We start from the raw sequence: 17,967 nt of genomic DNA, 5'->3' as shown, positions 1-17,967 counted from the left end.
ACTCTTCCCGTTGGAAGAGGCACGGATCAAACCAAATGGGATTCGATGGGAAGAGCGGCTAGTTTAGTGACGGCCCTTTTGGTAAGACCTGTAGCTGTCCGGACCACAGCTACTCTGACGACGCCGTCCTTTCCGGGTATGACTTCATGGATGCACCCAAGCTGCCATTTCATCGGTGGGAGGTTGTCCTCCTGAAGCAATACAACACGACCGATTTGGATGTCCGCCATTTGCTTCGTTCTTGCAACAGGGACAAATACTCTCTGCTCCATCTTTTCCAGAAGTGCTGCTGCATTTGTGTTATTGTTTGCCAACTGCTTAACCGGCCTTCGCGAAGATGAGTAACGTCAGGCTCAGGAAACCTTGTGTAGCTGGAACCTTTGAGGAAATGCGCTGGCTTTAGCACCTCAAAATTTTCAGCGTTTTCTGAAATTGGACAAAGCGGACGGGAGTTAAGAATGGCAGAAATTTCATATGCAAGAGTTCTTAATTCATCAAGTGATGTGAAATTTTGCCGATTTTACAGTTTGTCGCATTATCACTCCAAATAGTAATAGTAGAATCTTCTCAAACCTGCAATGAAAGAATCCGTTGTGAGATCCTGGACCACTTCCAAGTGCGCAGCCTTTGTCGAAAAGCAGACAAAGACGGCGACGTAGCACTTGTGGGGTGCTTTGTTCCGGGCCTCTGACTTGTGATAGATCGGTCCACAATAGTCCACTCCTGTGGTGTGAAAAGCTGGGTTAGGCTGAACTTGATCTGCTGGCAGGCACCCATCACGTGTTCCCAAGCCACAGGCTTCATCCGAAAGCATCTGACGCATTTGTTGATGACGCTAGCCACGAACTTTCGGCCTCATGTGGCCAATACCTTTGCCGTAAAGCAGCGAGCAACGCCTGTGGCCCTGCGTGGAAGTATTTCTCATGATAATAGACGATAATCGCTCTGGAGACCGGATGATCCCTGGGTAATAATATCGGATGCTTAGCCTCGTAGTCCAAGCTCGCATTTTGAAGCCTTCCACCAAAACGAAGTAAACCCTCAGAGCTAAGTATTGGCCTCAGAGAAATCAACTTTCTCTTCGGAGGACAAGGCTTGCCTTGGCTAAGAACCTCATACTCCACCGCTATGTGAACTTGTTGAATGCTCCTTAGAAGCAGAACGGTTCCGAAGCTGATCTCGTCATCGGTAAGATACACGATTGAAGGTAATGATTTGGCTCTGCAATTTGAAATGAATCGATAAATGTACGCGAAAACACGCTGCAACTTGTCGAATGAGTTGAGAGACTTGCAGTTGATAGATATGTCAGTGCCAACGGTTCCAATTAGCGCCGTGGAACGCCGTTCCGGAAGGTTCTTTACTGGAGTGCTCCAGCAATTCTTTGGGGGTACATCCGCGCGATACCACATCCGCCGGATTCAAGTCTGTTGAAACATGATGCCAAGCCATTCCTTTCGTCATTTCCTGGATTCCCGCGATTGTATTAGACACAAATACCTTGAACGCCCTCGGAGGCTGCCGAATCCAAGCCAACACAATAGACGAGTCCGACCAGCAGTGAAAGCTTCAATCAAAACCTATGGTTTCCTTAACGATTACGATAAGCTCAGCCAATAAACACGCTGCTGAAAGTTCTAATCTTGGTATTGTTAAAGCTTTTAAGGGAGCTACTTTAGACTTGGCGCAGAGTAGATGTGCTTCAGCGTTGCCATTGGCCTCCGACCGCAAACATAAGCACGCGCCGTAAGCTGCTGTGCTAGCATCACAGAATCCGTGCATCTCGACGGAAGCCTGCGATTGCATTTCGAATCGTGGAAATTTTAGGTTCTGGACGATCGACAAATGAGAAGTCAACTGACGAAATAAGGGGCTCTGGCAGTGTGTCGTCCCAATCCATGTTAGTGCTCCATAGCTTTTGCAAAAAAATTTTGGATTTTGTAACAACAGGTGCTATTAAACCAAGCGGATCATAAAATTTCGCAATTGTTGACAACATAATCCGTTTTGTTGCTCGTTGACTTGATAAAATTTGTGCAAAGTTAAAGAGAAGATTATCCGAAGATGGATCCCAGACCAACCCCAAAGCTTTGCCGATAGCTGATCCGTCGTGGAATTTAATTAATTGCTCTTTATCGCGATCAGACTCTCCTTCGAGAGCGCTTGCTTCATTCGAACACCATTTTCGGATCGGAAAGTGGCCGCGTGCCAGTAGCTCCTTTACCTGATGACGAATTTCTTTCACCTCTTCAACTGAATCGCCAACAGAGATTAGATCGTCCACATAGAAATCTCTACGAACGATTTTAGCTCCAACTGGAAATGATTCCTCTTCATCATAAGAGAGCTGATGCATGGCTCTTATAGCCAAGAAGGCAGCCGACTTGGTTCCATAAGTTACTGTGTTTAGTTTATAAACACTCAATTTATCTGTGGAGTTGTCTCGTCAAATGATACATTGCAAAAAGTCATCAAGGTACGAAGCACGAATGCAGCGGTACATCTTGCAGATGTCTCCACAAAGAGCTACTTTAAAAAATTTAAACCGAAGCAAAATATTAATGATTTTTTGCTGAATTGTTGGTCCTACTAGAAGCAAGTCGTTTAGAGCTTTCCCAGATGTAGTTTTTGCAGAACCATCAAAGACGACACGAACTTTAGTGGTAGTGCTTTCAAGCTTCGGAACAGAATGGTGAGGCAAGAAAAATTGTGGCACCGCTGGATCCCCTAATGCGAGAGACATGTGGCCTAAGTTGAGGTATTCCTGTAAAAATTCCTAATACTGCGCTTTCAGATTGGGGTTTTTATTTAGTTTTGATTCCAAACTTTTAAAACGTCGACGGACCAGACAGTAGGAGTCACCTAAAGTTTCGAATCCTAAAGTGGATAAAAGGCGAACCGAATATTGACCATTCTCCATCCTAATGCAATTTTCTTTGAAATGCTACTCGCATCGTAAGTCCTCGGCCAGCATCGATGGTTTTTCTGAACTAATGTCTTCAATCTCCCAAAACCGCATTACTACGGCAGCAAGTGTGTCATCATCTGAATGATCAGCAGGATCCTTGACAATGGCAGCCAAGACAGATTTGCGATTTAGAATACTTGACATCCCTCCAGAAACTATCCAACCAAGCTTGGTGCTTTGAAGCGTGGGCAAGGTGCTATCCAAATTAATTTTCCCTTTAGGGATTATTTCGAAGAACAGACCAGCGCCAATTAAAAGATCAATTCGTTGTGACTTGTTGAAATGAGGGTCAGCTAGCGAAATGTTTTGTGGCATCCTTCATCCTGTAGTATTTATATTGAAATTTGGGTGGTAATCCTCGGCCAGCATCGATGGTTTTTCTGAACTAATGTCTTCAATCTCCCAAAACCGCATTACTACGGCAGCAAGTGTGTCACCATCTGAATGATCAGCAGGATCCTTGACAATGGCAGCCAAGACAGATTTGCGATTTAGAATACTTGACATCCCTCCAGAAACTATCCAACCAAGCTTGGTGCTTTGAAGCGTGGGCAAGGTGCTATCCAAATTAATTTTCCCTTTAGCGATTATTTCGAAGAACAGACCAGCGCCAATTAAAAGATCAATTCGTTGTGACTTGTTGAAATGAGGGTCAGCTAGCGAAATGTTTTGTGGCATCGTTCATCCTGTAGTATTTATATTGAAATTTGGGTGGTAATCAGTGATACTATGGGTTACAACAGCTGCGAATGACGCACGATAGCTTGCATCCCGTGATTGCGCCAGAATATCGACTGCCTTATCAGAGTTCATCTAAGATTCCCCTATCCCAGAAATTAGTGTGTGCGATTGTCTAAGTTTCAAATTACGTTGGCTAGCTAGGCGCGTAGTAATAAAGTTTAACTGAGAAGCTGAATCTAATATTGCTCGGCAAGGCATAAATGCACCAACTCTATTTTTTACGTAGATTATAGCAGTTGGAAGCAGCACGTAATTCATTGGCGTTGTATTTAAGGTTGTGATAATGGAGATGAGTATGACACTAGTGATGATGAAGTCGATGGTAATGGCTAAGAGCTTATAGATGGGTCGTATGATGGAGATGAAACTGAGGTCGATGGTATGGATGACTGAGGGATAATGTGCAGTAATGAATGGTGCTTCATGCGACAATGTTTACAATGAGTTGACTTACATTGCTGCAAGCTATGGCCTTTGCGTAAACAGTTGAGGCAAAGGTGCATTTTCTTTGCTTCCCTGTATCGCAGATTGGGACTCAAGCTTAAAAATCGGGAGCATTTTGGCAAATAATGATCTCTAGCATCGCAAAATAGGCAAATTGGATTGTTTGAGTTAGTAGCAGACGTAATCAGTACACTTGGGTTATATATATGCATGCTTTTTCCCACCTGATAGTGTGGTGTTTGAATTACACACAGGGCCCGATTTAGTGTCGCCTTTAAATCCATTAAGATTGCGGAAAATTCAAACCGCGTATCTTTCCTAATCTCCGAAAAGTCCAGTTTTTCCAGCGAAGTCTGTGCAGAATCGAATTCCAAGTTCATAGAGTTCACCCATTCCAGCCGCGCGAGGACATCAGATTCATCAAACTGCTCAGTAGCTCCAGCAGTTAAGTAATCTTTCATTGCGTTTAACTGCCGCAAAACGGAACGCACTTTGGCTCGGTAAAACTCGATGTCACTGTGAGCATCATTTTGAGGCTGAATCGCGTCTCCTGGGTTAACCATTTTTTTTTTTTTTAATTGTCTGACCGGATCTAGAGGGCAGGAAACACTCTATGCCTATTGCCGCGCAAATGTTTTTGTTCTTTTTACCGAAATTTTTGCCTAGCAACAGCGCATTGACTTGGCAAAGTAATGTATGTGACCATACAAATACACAGCTATTTACACATATATGTATGCAATATACGCGTTTAACAACAATTAGTTGCGTTTCCTTTTATGATTAATGTTTGCAGCACAACACTGTTTTGCTTCTTTCACAGCGCGAAAATGCTCAAAAAAACAAACGGCCACCCGGCAGCGCGCACATAAAGTGTTCGTGTGTCTGTGACTGGATGCAGCAAACGGAAGCGTAGCGAGATAAGAAAAACGAAGAACAAAGCTGCATAACAGCCCTGCGTTTGCAGCGCACACCTATGAGCATTTGACTAGGTGCTGGCGGTCTGCTCTAAACACAGGCCAAATTTTTTTATTTTATATTTTTTCGTTTTGTTGATCAAAATATAATCGGTTACAATTTCAACACTTTTTCTACATCAAAATAGCATCATGTTTGCTCCAGTTCGTGGTGAGATTTGAATTTCGGAATTGAGGTATAGCTAATGGACCTCTGATTTCTTTGATAGGTAATAAGGCCTCAAAGCTGAGGTCCGAGGGAAAAGTTGAAAGGCCCGCACCCATTGGTCCTTTTTGGGTGAGTAGGGGTGAATTATTTTAACGTGGTACTTGTGAGCGCTAAACATTTTTTTAGGCTCTTACTTCCACCCGAGGCAGAGCCTATCTTCCAGCTCCCACCGTTAATCGTGGCTCCGAACCCACCAGTCTCGATACCAGTCCCAGTCGCATCCCTACCATCCGCAGACCCAGTTCCATCCCGACCAGCCGCGTACCGATCCGCAGGCTTGCGGGTGTCCCGACGAGAAACACTTCCCCAGTTCGGGCCACTCCCTTGGAGGAAGTAACCAGTGCCAGTGCGTGTTCCTTGCCCTTGCTTCTATCCTCCGAGAATACAGTGGCCGATCATGAACGTAAGCCTGAAGTGGACAAGGACTCTGTCAAGTGGACTAAGTCAACGACAGAAGCTGGTGAGTAGCTGCTGACTCAATTCCCGATTTAAAAAAAAAATTTAATCTGTCTCCTGACCCTCAGTAATCCAGCCGTCCTCGAGAAAGGAAAAATCGCATCATCGGGTAATCGAGTTGAACAAGGTGCGACTTTTGAAGTTGCAGCACAAGAAGCTGGAGAACTTGCAGACGGAGCTCATGCTCAAAATCCGTACCTTGGCACCCCAAAGGCTTCAAGGAGTCTACAAGTTTGTGGCCGTGGTGGTGAACGAGAAGTGCAAAGTCGAGAGTGTCCATGACTTAAAGGAACGCTGTCGTGCCGTGGTCGATTCGTGCTTTATGTTATTCTACGATCATTTGCAGTTGATACAGAAGAGCAAGGATGAATACGAGGCGCGTAACCAACACGAGAAGATTCGAAATAAATTAGTCTTTGGTGGTAAGTCCCTAAAATCATATATCCCTGACGCGTTAGTTCTATATTCCATTTCCCAAAGAACCTCAAAATGAACACCATTGTCGAGGAGATCGATCAGTTGTGTGGTCCAGCCTCGAAAGGTGGGATTTTTAACGAAAGTCTGTATCGCGAGATAGCTCGCTTGCGGTTGGAGAAGAAGCACATTGAGTCTAAGTTCTTTATCATCAAGAAGGAGCACTGCGACCAGATGAACCAATTGACTTCGGAGTACGAGGCCAACCTGGCTGACGAGCTGGCCGCATGCGATCACACCATCAGAAGAAGAGCCTGCGGCGCAGCGAAGATGTAGTCGAGGAGCTGTCCCAGCTAGTGGCCGAGAAGAGTGCCACGCTGGCCAATGAGGATGGAATCATTGGAGAATTGCGAACCGAACTGGGCAAGCTTAGGTCGGTGTAAGATAGCTTTAAGGCTATTACGGAAGTTTTGTTTTCAGATACCACTTCCTTATATCACATTTAGCAAGCTGCGAATGCATCACCGCCTGGAGGAGGCGCATGTTGGACCGGACAAAGCCCGACACTCCATTGATAAGCAGTTGGCACAGATCGCCTTCTTGGTGGGCGAACTGAAGGAGGCACGCGAGCTCATTGTCAATCTGCAGCAGCGTCAGGATGTCATGGACAAGGGTGTCATGGAGAAGGATCTGGTTATTGCCGAACTAAACGAAAAATATAGAAATACTATGATGCAGATAAGGTGGTTTTATATCGGACTTTAAAAATACCTTTTTAAATTTTTTTTCCAACTTCCAGTAAACTAAAAGAAGCATTAAATATCAAATCCATCGAATCGGAGACCCAATCTCAAGTCGAGGGTCGGTTAAACAAAGAGATAACCAAATTGCGGGAGAAGATCGATCTCGATCAGCAGAAGCTCACCGCTCGGAACCACTTGATAAACAGCCTGCAGAAGACCGAGCAGGAGAACCGAGCCAAACTGGACAAAATGTACTGTCAAGTTGGCGAGAAGAACACGCTGATCAGTCAGTCCCGCGGCCGGGAATTGAAAGCCATGCCCATGCTTCTTTGCAGGTGAACAACGAGCTGGCCTCGAAGGAGGAGGAGTCGCTAAACGCCTGAAGCAGACCCTGTAAGTTCAACCAGAGAAAACCCCATTGTAAAATTAAAAATTAAAATATTTGAATGTTTAAAAATAAAAGCTTACTTAAAATAAACTAAAAACATGATAATGTCATTATTCACGTTTGGCTTATCCAACAGGAAAATTGTTGACTTAAATTTTTGTAAATTTAAAACTACGTTTTACCGTACTTAAAAATAGAAATTAAAGTGTGAGATACTTTGATTTAAACACAACACCCCTCGGGGCTAAATCATTAGCGAAAATATTTAATCCAAAGTGAAAATATTTGGACTTAAAAAGATTTTTCTCTGGGTGTTAGGTTTCCACTTACGTATGTTATACGGGAAAAGTTCGCCAGCTTGCTATTACTTAAAACATGTCAAATAGCAGATACTCAATTTTGTTAAGAGGGAGTGTTAGTTTCCAAACTAATTTAGTGAGTAATGGCAATGAAGCGAACTCTTTCTTCACCAATTATATCTAAAATTTTAATATTTTCCCAGTCAAGATTATGTTAATAATTGTTGGCCAATGGCATTATTCTTTTGTACCCATAAGAAATGAGTATTTGGAAAATTTTCTTCACCAATCTAAAGGATTGTAATATTTTCCCAGTCAAGATTATGTCAATATTCTTACTGGCAACAATTTTCAACAATTTTTTGAAGTTGTGCCAGCTGGCGAAGTTCATGCCAACAGGAGCAGGGGCCGTCGCGGTCGAGAGGATACTCCCATTAGCAATGACATGACCGGAGGTCAGGACGTGTCTCGACCGAATGGAAGATTCTTTGAGCCACTGCAGCACCAACTATTACAGCATCAGCCATCAGTCAGTCCCCGTCGTCATTCACGTGGCTATGTTATACCTTCAACCAGGCATTCCCACCGCCCTCATTTGCAGCATCCCCGCAATCATCATTAAACCCAGCAAAATGGTATTAATTCCGTGCCCGTGGATATTAAGATTCACATTATAATTTCGTAGAATTTATTTTGAATACTGGATAACCAGGAACTATGCTTGTTCGTTATAAAATTGTGCGAGAGCCATCGACGAACATCTCTTAATTTTTTAAAACGCCGGTTCTGCTTCGCGGGTTACATAGGTTAAATGTCAGTTAGTCGCATCATGCAGCTTGTTAAGAACGGTTGACAATTCCACTCTTTGAAAATCAAGTGTTTGTATGAGAGTACTCATAAATGTTAATAAAAAACAAGAAGGAAAGCAAACTTCGGCAAGCCGAAGTTCATATACCCTTGCAGCTATTGCATTAATTAAATACTTTTGAAAACATTTAAATTATGATTTACTTGAGTATGTGCTAAAAAAAAACATTGAAACTATGATGATTTGCATCTCAATTATTAAATATTTATTTTATATATTTTTATTATTTCTATGGGAGCTATATGCTATAGACGTCCGATTTTGATAAATTTTATACCATAATTCTGAAATAATTAAACATTGCTATATGTCGAAGAACTAAACAAAAAATTAAAAAACAGAAAAGTTATAATTTTTTTTCATCATTTTTTATTTTTCCGATTGTTCCTATGGGAGCTATATGCTATAGTCGTCCGATTTTGATGAAATTAAAACCGTAATTCTGAAATATTAAACCATTACTATATCTCGAAGAACTAAACAAAAAATTAAAAAACAGCAAAGTTATAATTTTTTTTCATTTATTTTTCCGATTGTTCCTATGGGAGCTATATGCTATAGTCGTCCGATTTTGATGAAATTTAAACCGTAAATCGGAAATATTTTACCATTACTATATGTGGAAGAACTAAACAAAAAATTAAAAAACAGCAAAGTTATAATTTTTTTTCATTTATTTTTCCGGTTGTTCCTATGGGAGCTATATGCTATAGTCGTCCGATCCGGCTCGTTCCGACTTATATACTACCTGCAATAGAAAGACAACTTTTGGAAAAGTTTCATGCAGATAGCTTTAAAACTGAGAGACTAATTTGCATATAAACGGACGGACAGACGGACAGACGGACGGACAGACGGACATGGCTAGATCGACTCTACTAGTGATGCTGATCAAGAATATATATACTTTATAGGGTCGGAAACGTCTCCTTCACTGCGTTGCAAACTTCTGACTGAAATTATAATACCCTCTGCAAGGGTATAAAAATGATAAAATTCACTATTTTCTTAACTTTAGGATACATTTTTTTTAAATCTGTATAAGAAATGTATATTTTAATTAATTTAAAACAAAGAAAGGAAATTAAATATTCTTGAAAACATTAAAATTATAATTGACTGGCGTATATGTTTAAAACCATTGAAGCTATGATGACTTGCAGCTCAATTTTTTGACTTGATTTTAATAAAATTAAAAGCGTAGTTCTGAACTGTCATACTATTAAATAGTCAAAAAGAATATCTAAAAAATATTACAAAACAAAATAGTTAAATTTTTACAAATTTTATTTTAATAGTTGTATTGTTTCTATGGTAGCTTTATGTTAAAGTCGACCGATTTTGATGAAATTTTAGCCGTAAGTCTGAAATATTTAACCATTAATATATGTCGAAAAACTAAAAAAAAAAATTAAAAAAACAGCAAAGTTATCATTTTTTTTCATTTTATGTTTAAGCTTTAAAACTGAGAGACTAGTTTGCGTCGAAACGGTCGGTCGATCGACTCTACTAGTGATGCTGATCAAGAATATATACTTTATAGGGTCGGAAACGTCTCCTTCACTGCGTTGCAAACTTCTGACTAATATTATAATACCCTCTGCAAGGGTATAATGTGTGGTGCTGGTCACAGATTAAATAGGTCGTTTTTGATTGTGATAAAAAATGAGGCATTAGTCCTACCAAATTTTGGCTTTTAAAGCTTGATCCCAGCATATTATGATAAAACTGGCACAATAAAACCTTCTTCAGATCCCATGTCAACAGCTTTTGTCTATCTGTTAGATTTGAATTGGGTTTGACGAACTGTATGCGTTCAGATAAGAGATTATTTCGACGATTATTCAGATTCCAAACATTTTTGGACATACCTTGGTTTAAGAACTGTATATCGTGGTAAACATTTCAATTTCTATGATTAATGGTCGCATTGAACCTTTAATGATTGCAATTTCATCTTTCAGCAGATAGGTATAATATTAATTCTCAAAAAAAGATATAAATGCATTAATGACCAGCTGGGAATGACATTTAAAAATTTTTGAGCTGTAAAATGGCATACAATAGAAACAACAGAAAGGAGCTTGACTTTGTTGACTTTCATAAACTAAGGAATAAACGAAAAAAGCCTGAGGTCTTTGATATTTTTAACCGACTAGTTTTGGCTACAAATGCCCTGATCGCGTGATTATGTGAATAACATGTAACCTTGAACTTGAGAAATTGACCTATATAAACATAGCTATTATTTCCAGGCATTTATTTTGTAGCCGTTTATCTGGATGCACCTGAGCTTGTCTGTTGTTCGCTGCCTCCATTTCATTCATGTTGTCGTGTACCCTAAATTACTCTAATCCGCAAATATGGGTGATGCTGCAGAGTACCATAAGCTTAGGCGAAGCATGGATGAAGCCCAAGGATCCAGGGAAGGACATTAGTTTAGTTATGTACAGCGCAGCAACGATCCTGTAATTCAAAAAGCTCACCATAAACTGCAAAGTGGAGTCCAAGTCCTCTGGCCAGCGGGATCAGTGGGGAAAGGGGGTGGAGTTCCTCTTTTCCTGCATTGCATTGTCCGTGGGTCTGGGCAATGTCTGGCGCTTTCCCTTCATTGCTCTGGAGAACGGGGGAGGAGCTTTTCTGATACCATATGTGATACTGCTCCTGTTGATCGAAAGACCAGTATACTACCTAAAGGTTGCATCCAGGCCTTCGATATGGTTGCTATTATGAAAGGTAAGTTCTAATGTTTCAAATTGTGCTTTCATTTAATTAAAAAAAAATTAATTATTAAAAAATTAATTGATTATATTGAGATTGAATTTTGATAAAAATTAGTCATAAAATTTTTAGAAAAAAATGTATGAAAGTGATAATTTGCAACTGGGGTTATATTTTGTTATAATGTTTAAAAACATAAATCTATTATGTATTTAAGTAAAAAATTGATACAAATCAGAAACTTTTTAACTTAATGGTTAATTTGTTTAAAACGCAGAAAAATTTACATTAAAAAATGTAATTTCAATTTCAACAAAATTGAAAAAATTACTATGTTGATCATATTGAGATTTAATTTCAATAAAAAATGTCATAAAATCGTTAGGAAATAAATAAAAGAAAGTGATAAAAAAGTATAAAAAAGATTAAGATTTTTAAAGTTCTAAATGGTAAAGTTAAACAAGAAGGAAAGCAAACTTCGGCAAGCCGAAGTTCATATACCCTTGCAGCTATTGCATTAATTAAATACTTTTGAAAACATTTAAATTATGATTTACTTGAGTATGTGCTAAAAAAAAACATTGAAACTATGATGATTTGCAGCTCAATTATTAGATAGTTATTTATATATTTTTATTATTTCTATGGGAGCTATATGCTATAGACGTCCGATTTTGATAAAATTTATACCATAATTCTGAAATAATTAAACATTGCTATATGTCGAAGAACTAAACAAAAAATTTAAAAACAGCAAAGTTATAATTTTTTTTCATTTATTTTTCCGATTGTTCCTATGAGAGCTATATGCTATAGTCGTCCGATTTTGATGAAATTTAAACCGTAAATCGGAAATATTTTACCATTACTATATGTCGAAGAACTAAACAAAAAATTAAAAAACAGCAAAGTTATAATTTTTTTTCATTTATTTTTCCGATTGTTCCTATGGGAGCTATATGCTATAGTCGTCCGATCCGACTCGTTCCGACTTATATACTACCTGCAATAGAAAGACAACTTTTGGGAAAGTTTCATGCAGATAGCTTTAAAACTGAGAGACTAATTTGCATATAAACGGACGGACAGACGGACAGACGGACGGACAGACGGACATGGCTAGATCGACTCTACTAGTGATGCTGATCAAGAATATATATACTTTATAGGGTCGGAAACGTCTCCTTCACTGCGTTGCAAACTTCTGACTGAAATTATAATACCCTCTGCAAGGGTATAAAAATGATAAAATTCACTATTTTCTTAACTTTAGGGTACATTTTTTTTAAATCTGCATAAGAAATGTATATTTTAATTAATTTAAAACAAAGAAAGGAAATTAAATATTCTTGAAAACATTAAAATTATAATTGACTGGCGTATATGTTTAAAACCATTGAAGCTATGATGACTTGCAGCTCAATTTTTTGACTTGATTTTAATAAAATTAAAAGCGTAGTTCTGAACTGTCATACTATTAAATAGTCAAAAAGAATATCTAAAAAATATTACAAAACAAAATAGTTACATTTTTACAAATTTTATTTTAATAGTTGTATTGTTTCTATGGTAGCTTTATGTTAAAGTCGACCGATTTTGATGAAATTTTAGCCGTAAGTCTGAAATATTTAACCATTAATATATGTCGAAAAACTAAAAAAAAAAATTAAAAAAACAGCAAAGTTCATTTATTTTTCCGATTGTTTCTATGGGTGCTTTATGTTATAGGCTTCCGATCCGGCGCGTTCCGTCTTGTGTACTACCTGTAATAGAAAAACAACTTTTGGGAAAGTTTCAAGTAGTAAGCTTTAAAACTGAGAGACTAGTTTGCGTCGAAACGGTCGGACAGACGGACATGGCTAGATCGACTCTACTAGTGATGCTGATCAAGAATATATATACTCTATAGGGTCGGAAACGTCTCCTTCACTGCGTTGCAAACTTCTGACTGAAATTATAATACCCTCTGCAAGGGTATACACATAATGTCATTATTGACGTTTAATTGTCTTATCCAACAGGAAAATTTTTGACTTAAATTTTTTTTAAATTTAAAACTACGTTTTACCGTTCCTAAAAATAAAAATTAAAGTAAGAAATACTTTGATTTAAGCACAACAACCCTCGGGGCTAAATCACTACTGAAAATATTTAATCCAAAGTGAAAATATTTGGACTTAAAAAGATTTTTCTCTGGGTATTAGTTTTCAACTTACGTATGCTATACGGGAAAAGTTCGCCAGTTTGCTATTACTTAAAACATGTCAAATAACAGATACTCAATTTTGTTAAGAGGGAGTGTTAGTTTCTAAACTAATTAAGTGAGTAATGGCAATAAAGCGAACTTATTCTTCACCAATTATATCTAAAATTTGAATATTTTCCCAGTCAAGATTATGTTAATAATTGTTGGCCAATGGCATTATTCTTTTGTACTCATAAGAAATGTGTATTTGGAAAGTTTTCTTCACCAATCTAAAATTGTAATATTTTCCCAATATTCTTATTGGCAACAATTTTCAACAATTTTTTGATGTTGTGTCAGCTGGCGAAGCTCATGCCAACAGGAGCAGGGGCATGACCGGAGGTCAGGACGGGCCTCGACCGAATGGAAGATTCTTTAAGCCACTGCAGCACCAACTATTGCAGCATCAGCCATCAGTCAGGGCCCTCCTTCCAATTGCGCCGTCATCAGAACTCCAGAGATCATCGATGAAAGCACATTTAACTTCCTTTATGAAGTTGCAGCTCCCAACATATAACACTAAACATGAAAATTCATCAGACATAGAAAACCAAATTTATTGTAATTGTTGGCCAATGGCATTATTCTTTTGTACCCATAAGAAATGAGTGTTTGCAAAATATGGTTAAGTGTCGTTCAGGGCGGCGGCTTGATGAATAGAATCGATTAGCTTAGGAGTCGGCATCCGGCACAGTGATTCGAAACGATTTGCCTTTGAGGGCAGGGTTGCAGGGCTTCTTTTACCCTTTCCACATTGAATCACATTAATTCGACAAAGAGAGAAACTGATCTACATAAACTAAGCTATTATTTTCCAGGCATTTATTATGTAGCCGTTTATCTGGATGAACCTGAGCTTTTCTGTTGTTCGCTGCCTCCATTTCATTCATATTGTCGTGTACCCTAAATTACACAAATATGGATGATGCTGCAGAGCGAAGCATGGATGAAGCCCCAGGATCCAGGGAAGGACATCCAAAGTCGACAAATGACATTAGTACAGTTGAGTACAGCGCCGAAGGAGAAGATATGAGTGTTCCTAGATCCATTACATATTGAATTTGCCTAATCGATCCTGTAATTCAAAAAGCTCACCATAAACTGCGAAGTGGAGTCCAAGTCCTCTGCCCAGCGCGATCCGTGGGTCTGGGCAATGTCTGGCGCTTTCCCTTCATTGCTCTGGAGAACGGGGGAGGAGCTTCTCTGATACCATATGTGATACTGCTCCCGTTGATCAGCAGACCAGTATACTACCTGGAGGTGATCATTGGCCAGTTTTCAGGTCGTGGTTGCATCAAGGCGTTCGATATGGTTGCTATTATGAAAGGTAGGTTCTAATGGTTCAAATTGTGCTTTCATTTAATTATAAAAAAAATTAATTATTAAAAAATTAATTGATCATATTGAGATTGAATTTTAATAAAAATTAGTCAAAAAAATGTTTGAAAAAAATTTATGAAAGGCATAATTTGCAACTGGGGTTATATTTTGTTAAAAATGTTTAAAAATATATATCTATAAATCTGATACCATATGTATCAGATCAGATCGATCCTGTTGATCGGCAGGCCAGTATACTACCTGGAGGTGATCATTCCAGTTTTCCAGTCGTGGTTGCATCAAGGCCTTCGATATGGTTCCTATTATGTTCTAAGTTCTAAAGGTTCTAATTGTACTTTCATTTAAATTAAATAAAAAAAATAATTATTAAAAAATTAACTGATGATAGTAAGATTGAATTTTGGTGAAAATTGTTTGGAAAAAATGTATGAAAGTGATAATTTGCAACTGGTCTTATATTTGTTAAAAATGTTTAAAAACATAAATCTATTAACGTATTTAAGGTAAAACAAGTAAGGAAGCAAGCTTCGGCAAGCCGAACTTAATATATCCTTGCAGCTATTGCACAAATTAAATATTCTTCAAAACATGAAAAACATAATTGACTGGCGTAATTTTTAAAACCATTGAAGCTATGATGATTTGCAGCTCAATTAATTGACTTGGTTTTAATAAAATTAAAAGCGTAGGTCTGAACTCTGTCAAACTATTAAATAGTCAAAAGGAATTTTTAAAAAATATTACAAAACAAAAAAATTAAATTAAAAAAAAAAATTTTTTTAATATTTGTATTGTTTCTTTAGGAGCTTTATGTTATAGTCGTCCGATTTTGATGAAGTTTAAACCGTAATTTTGAAATGTTTAACCATTAATATATGTCAAAGATTAAAAAACAGCAGTTATTAATTTTTTTATTTATTTTTCCGATTGTTCCTATGGCTGCTTTTGTAAAAATTTCAGGCAGATAGTTTTAAAACTGAGAGACTAGTTTGCGTCGAAACGGACGGACAGACGGACATGGCTAGATCGACTCTCCTAGTGATGCTAATCAAGAGTATGTATACTTTTGGGGTCGGAAAAGTCTCCTTCATTGCGTTGCAAACTTCTGACTGAAATTATTATACCCTCTGCAAAAGTATAAAAATGATACATATCACAAATTATTCAACTTGATGGTAAATTTTGTATAAAACGCTGAAAAAAACTTAAATTAAGAAATGTTTACCTTAAAGAATTCGATTCAATTTCAAAAAAATTAAAAAAAATACTATGTTGATCATATTGAAAATTAATTTCAATAAAAAACAAAGGAATACATCTTGTAACACAGTGAAATCATAAAATCAACTGGCCTAATTTCCTAGCTAATTTATTGAGTAATGGCAATGCAGCGAACTTTTTCTTCACCAACTATATCTAAAATTAGAATATTTCCCCAGACAAGATTATGCCAAGATTATTATTGGCAACAACTTTTTGAAGTTTTGCCAGCTGGTGAAGTTCATTGCAACAGGAGCAGTATCCGTCGCGATCGAGTGGAGACTACCAAATCGACCGAATCGTAGATTCTTTGAGCCACTACAGCACCAACTGTTGCATCAGTCAGTCCCCGTCGTCATTTAACCAGGCATTCCCACCGCCCTCATTTGCATCATCCCCGCAATCATCATCAAACCCTGCAAAATGGTATTCATTCCGTGCCCTCCTTCCAATCGCGCCGTGATCAGCACTACCGAGATCATTGACAAAAGCACATGGAACCCCCTTTAGGAAGTTGCAATTCCCAACAGATAACACTAAACAATGAAATTTATCAGACATAGCAAAACCAAATTTATTGTATTTGCTGGCCAGTTGCCTTATTCTTTTGTACCCATAAGTAAAATCTGGTTAAGTCTCGTTTATGGCGGCGGCTTAATGACTCGATTAGCTTTGATTGGCTTAGCAGTCGGCATCTGGCACAGTTAATTAAAATGATTTGCTTTTTGGGGGCAGGGTCGCAGAGCTACTCCTACACTTTCCACATTGATTCACAAACTTAAGTAGATATTAAGATTCGCATAATAATTTCGTAGAATTTATTTTGAATACTGGATAACCAGGAAATATGATTCTTCGTTAAAAAATTGTGAGCAATCGACGAACATCACTTAATTTTTTTAAACCTGTTATATGCCAGTTAGTCGCATCAGGCAGCTTGTTAGGAACGGTTGACTATTCCACTCTTTGAAAATCAAGTGTATGTATAAAAAGTACTCGTCAATGTTAATAAAAAATGTGCTGGTCGCCGATTAAATAGTGCGTTTTTGATAGAGATAAAAAAATGAGGCATTGTTCCCACAAACTTTGAGCTTAATCCCAGCATATTATGGTAAGACAACATCCCCATTGGCACAATATAACCTTCTTAAGATCCCATGTCATCCTCTTTTGTCTAGCTGTTAGATTTAAATCGGGTTTGACGAACTGTACTTGCATTTGGTTGCTAACACTTCGCCGTAGACAGGCATGCGTTCAGATAAGAGATTCTTTTGACTATTCTTCAGATTCCAAACATATTGGACATACATTGGATTAAAAACTGCATAACGTGGTAAACATTTCAATTTCTGTGATTAATTGTCGCGTTGAACTTTTAATAATTACAATTTCACCTATCAACCAACTGCAGCAATATCCATAAATTACTTTTAAGATAGGTATAATATTAATTCTCAAAAAAAGATTTTATATATGCATTAACAACCAGCTGGGAATGACATTTAAAAATTATTGAGCTGTGAGAGAGGGGCTTGACTTTGTTGAAATGACTAGGGATTAGGTTTGAGTTTCTATTGTTGAGCGAGCAAAACGATCAAGAGCTATAAAATTCAGAGTATACAAATTCATAATCTAACGATTACACGAAAATATCCTGACGTCGATGCCTGACACCAGTTTGATATTTTATTTTGACTTGATCGCGTGATTTGGTCCAGCCCTTTTTTCGGTTCTGTGTGAATATCATGTAACTTTGAACTTGAAAAACTATATAAGCTATATAAACTGAACTATTATTTTCCAGGCATTTGTTTTGTGGCCGTTCATCTGGATGCACCTGAGTTTTTCTGTTGTCCGCTGCCTGCATTTCATTCATATTGTCGTGTACCCTAAA

The 17,967-nt window shown here is 38.1% G+C and overlaps 1 protein-coding gene across 1 annotated transcript; it reads left to right on the top strand.

The window, feature by feature from the left end:
* Positions 1–5,262: 5,262 nt before the first annotated feature.
* On the top strand, positions 5,263–8,260 carry LOC128265977 (uncharacterized). Its single transcript, XM_053002235.1, has 8 exons — positions 5,263–5,281; positions 5,340–5,407; positions 5,465–5,798; positions 5,863–6,206; positions 6,275–6,540; positions 6,715–6,951; positions 7,008–7,237; positions 8,007–8,260. Exons 1-8 carry the CDS (start codon positions 5,263–5,265, stop codon positions 8,258–8,260), a joined length of 1,752 nt encoding a protein of 583 aa, XP_052858195.1.
* Positions 8,261–17,967: the final 9,707 nt, after the last annotated feature.

Source organism: Drosophila gunungcola, unplaced genomic scaffold (assembly GCF_025200985.1).
Source record: "Drosophila gunungcola strain Sukarami unplaced genomic scaffold, Dgunungcola_SK_2 000198F, whole genome shotgun sequence".
Taxonomy (NCBI): Eukaryota; Metazoa; Arthropoda; class Insecta; order Diptera; family Drosophilidae; genus Drosophila; species Drosophila gunungcola.
This window is presented reverse-complemented; position numbering and strand designations above follow the sequence as displayed.

Bases quoted from the DNA above. Each gene is read 5' to 3' on its own strand.
- LOC128265977 (XM_053002235.1), top strand. The intron at 5,408-5,464 runs GTGAGTAGGGGT...ACATTTTTTTAG, and splicing joins CACCCATTGGTCCTTTTTGG to GCTCTTACTTCCACCCGAGG. The intron at 6,541-6,714 runs GTAGTCGAGGAG...TATCACATTTAG, and splicing joins GCCTGCGGCGCAGCGAAGAT to CAAGCTGCGAATGCATCACC.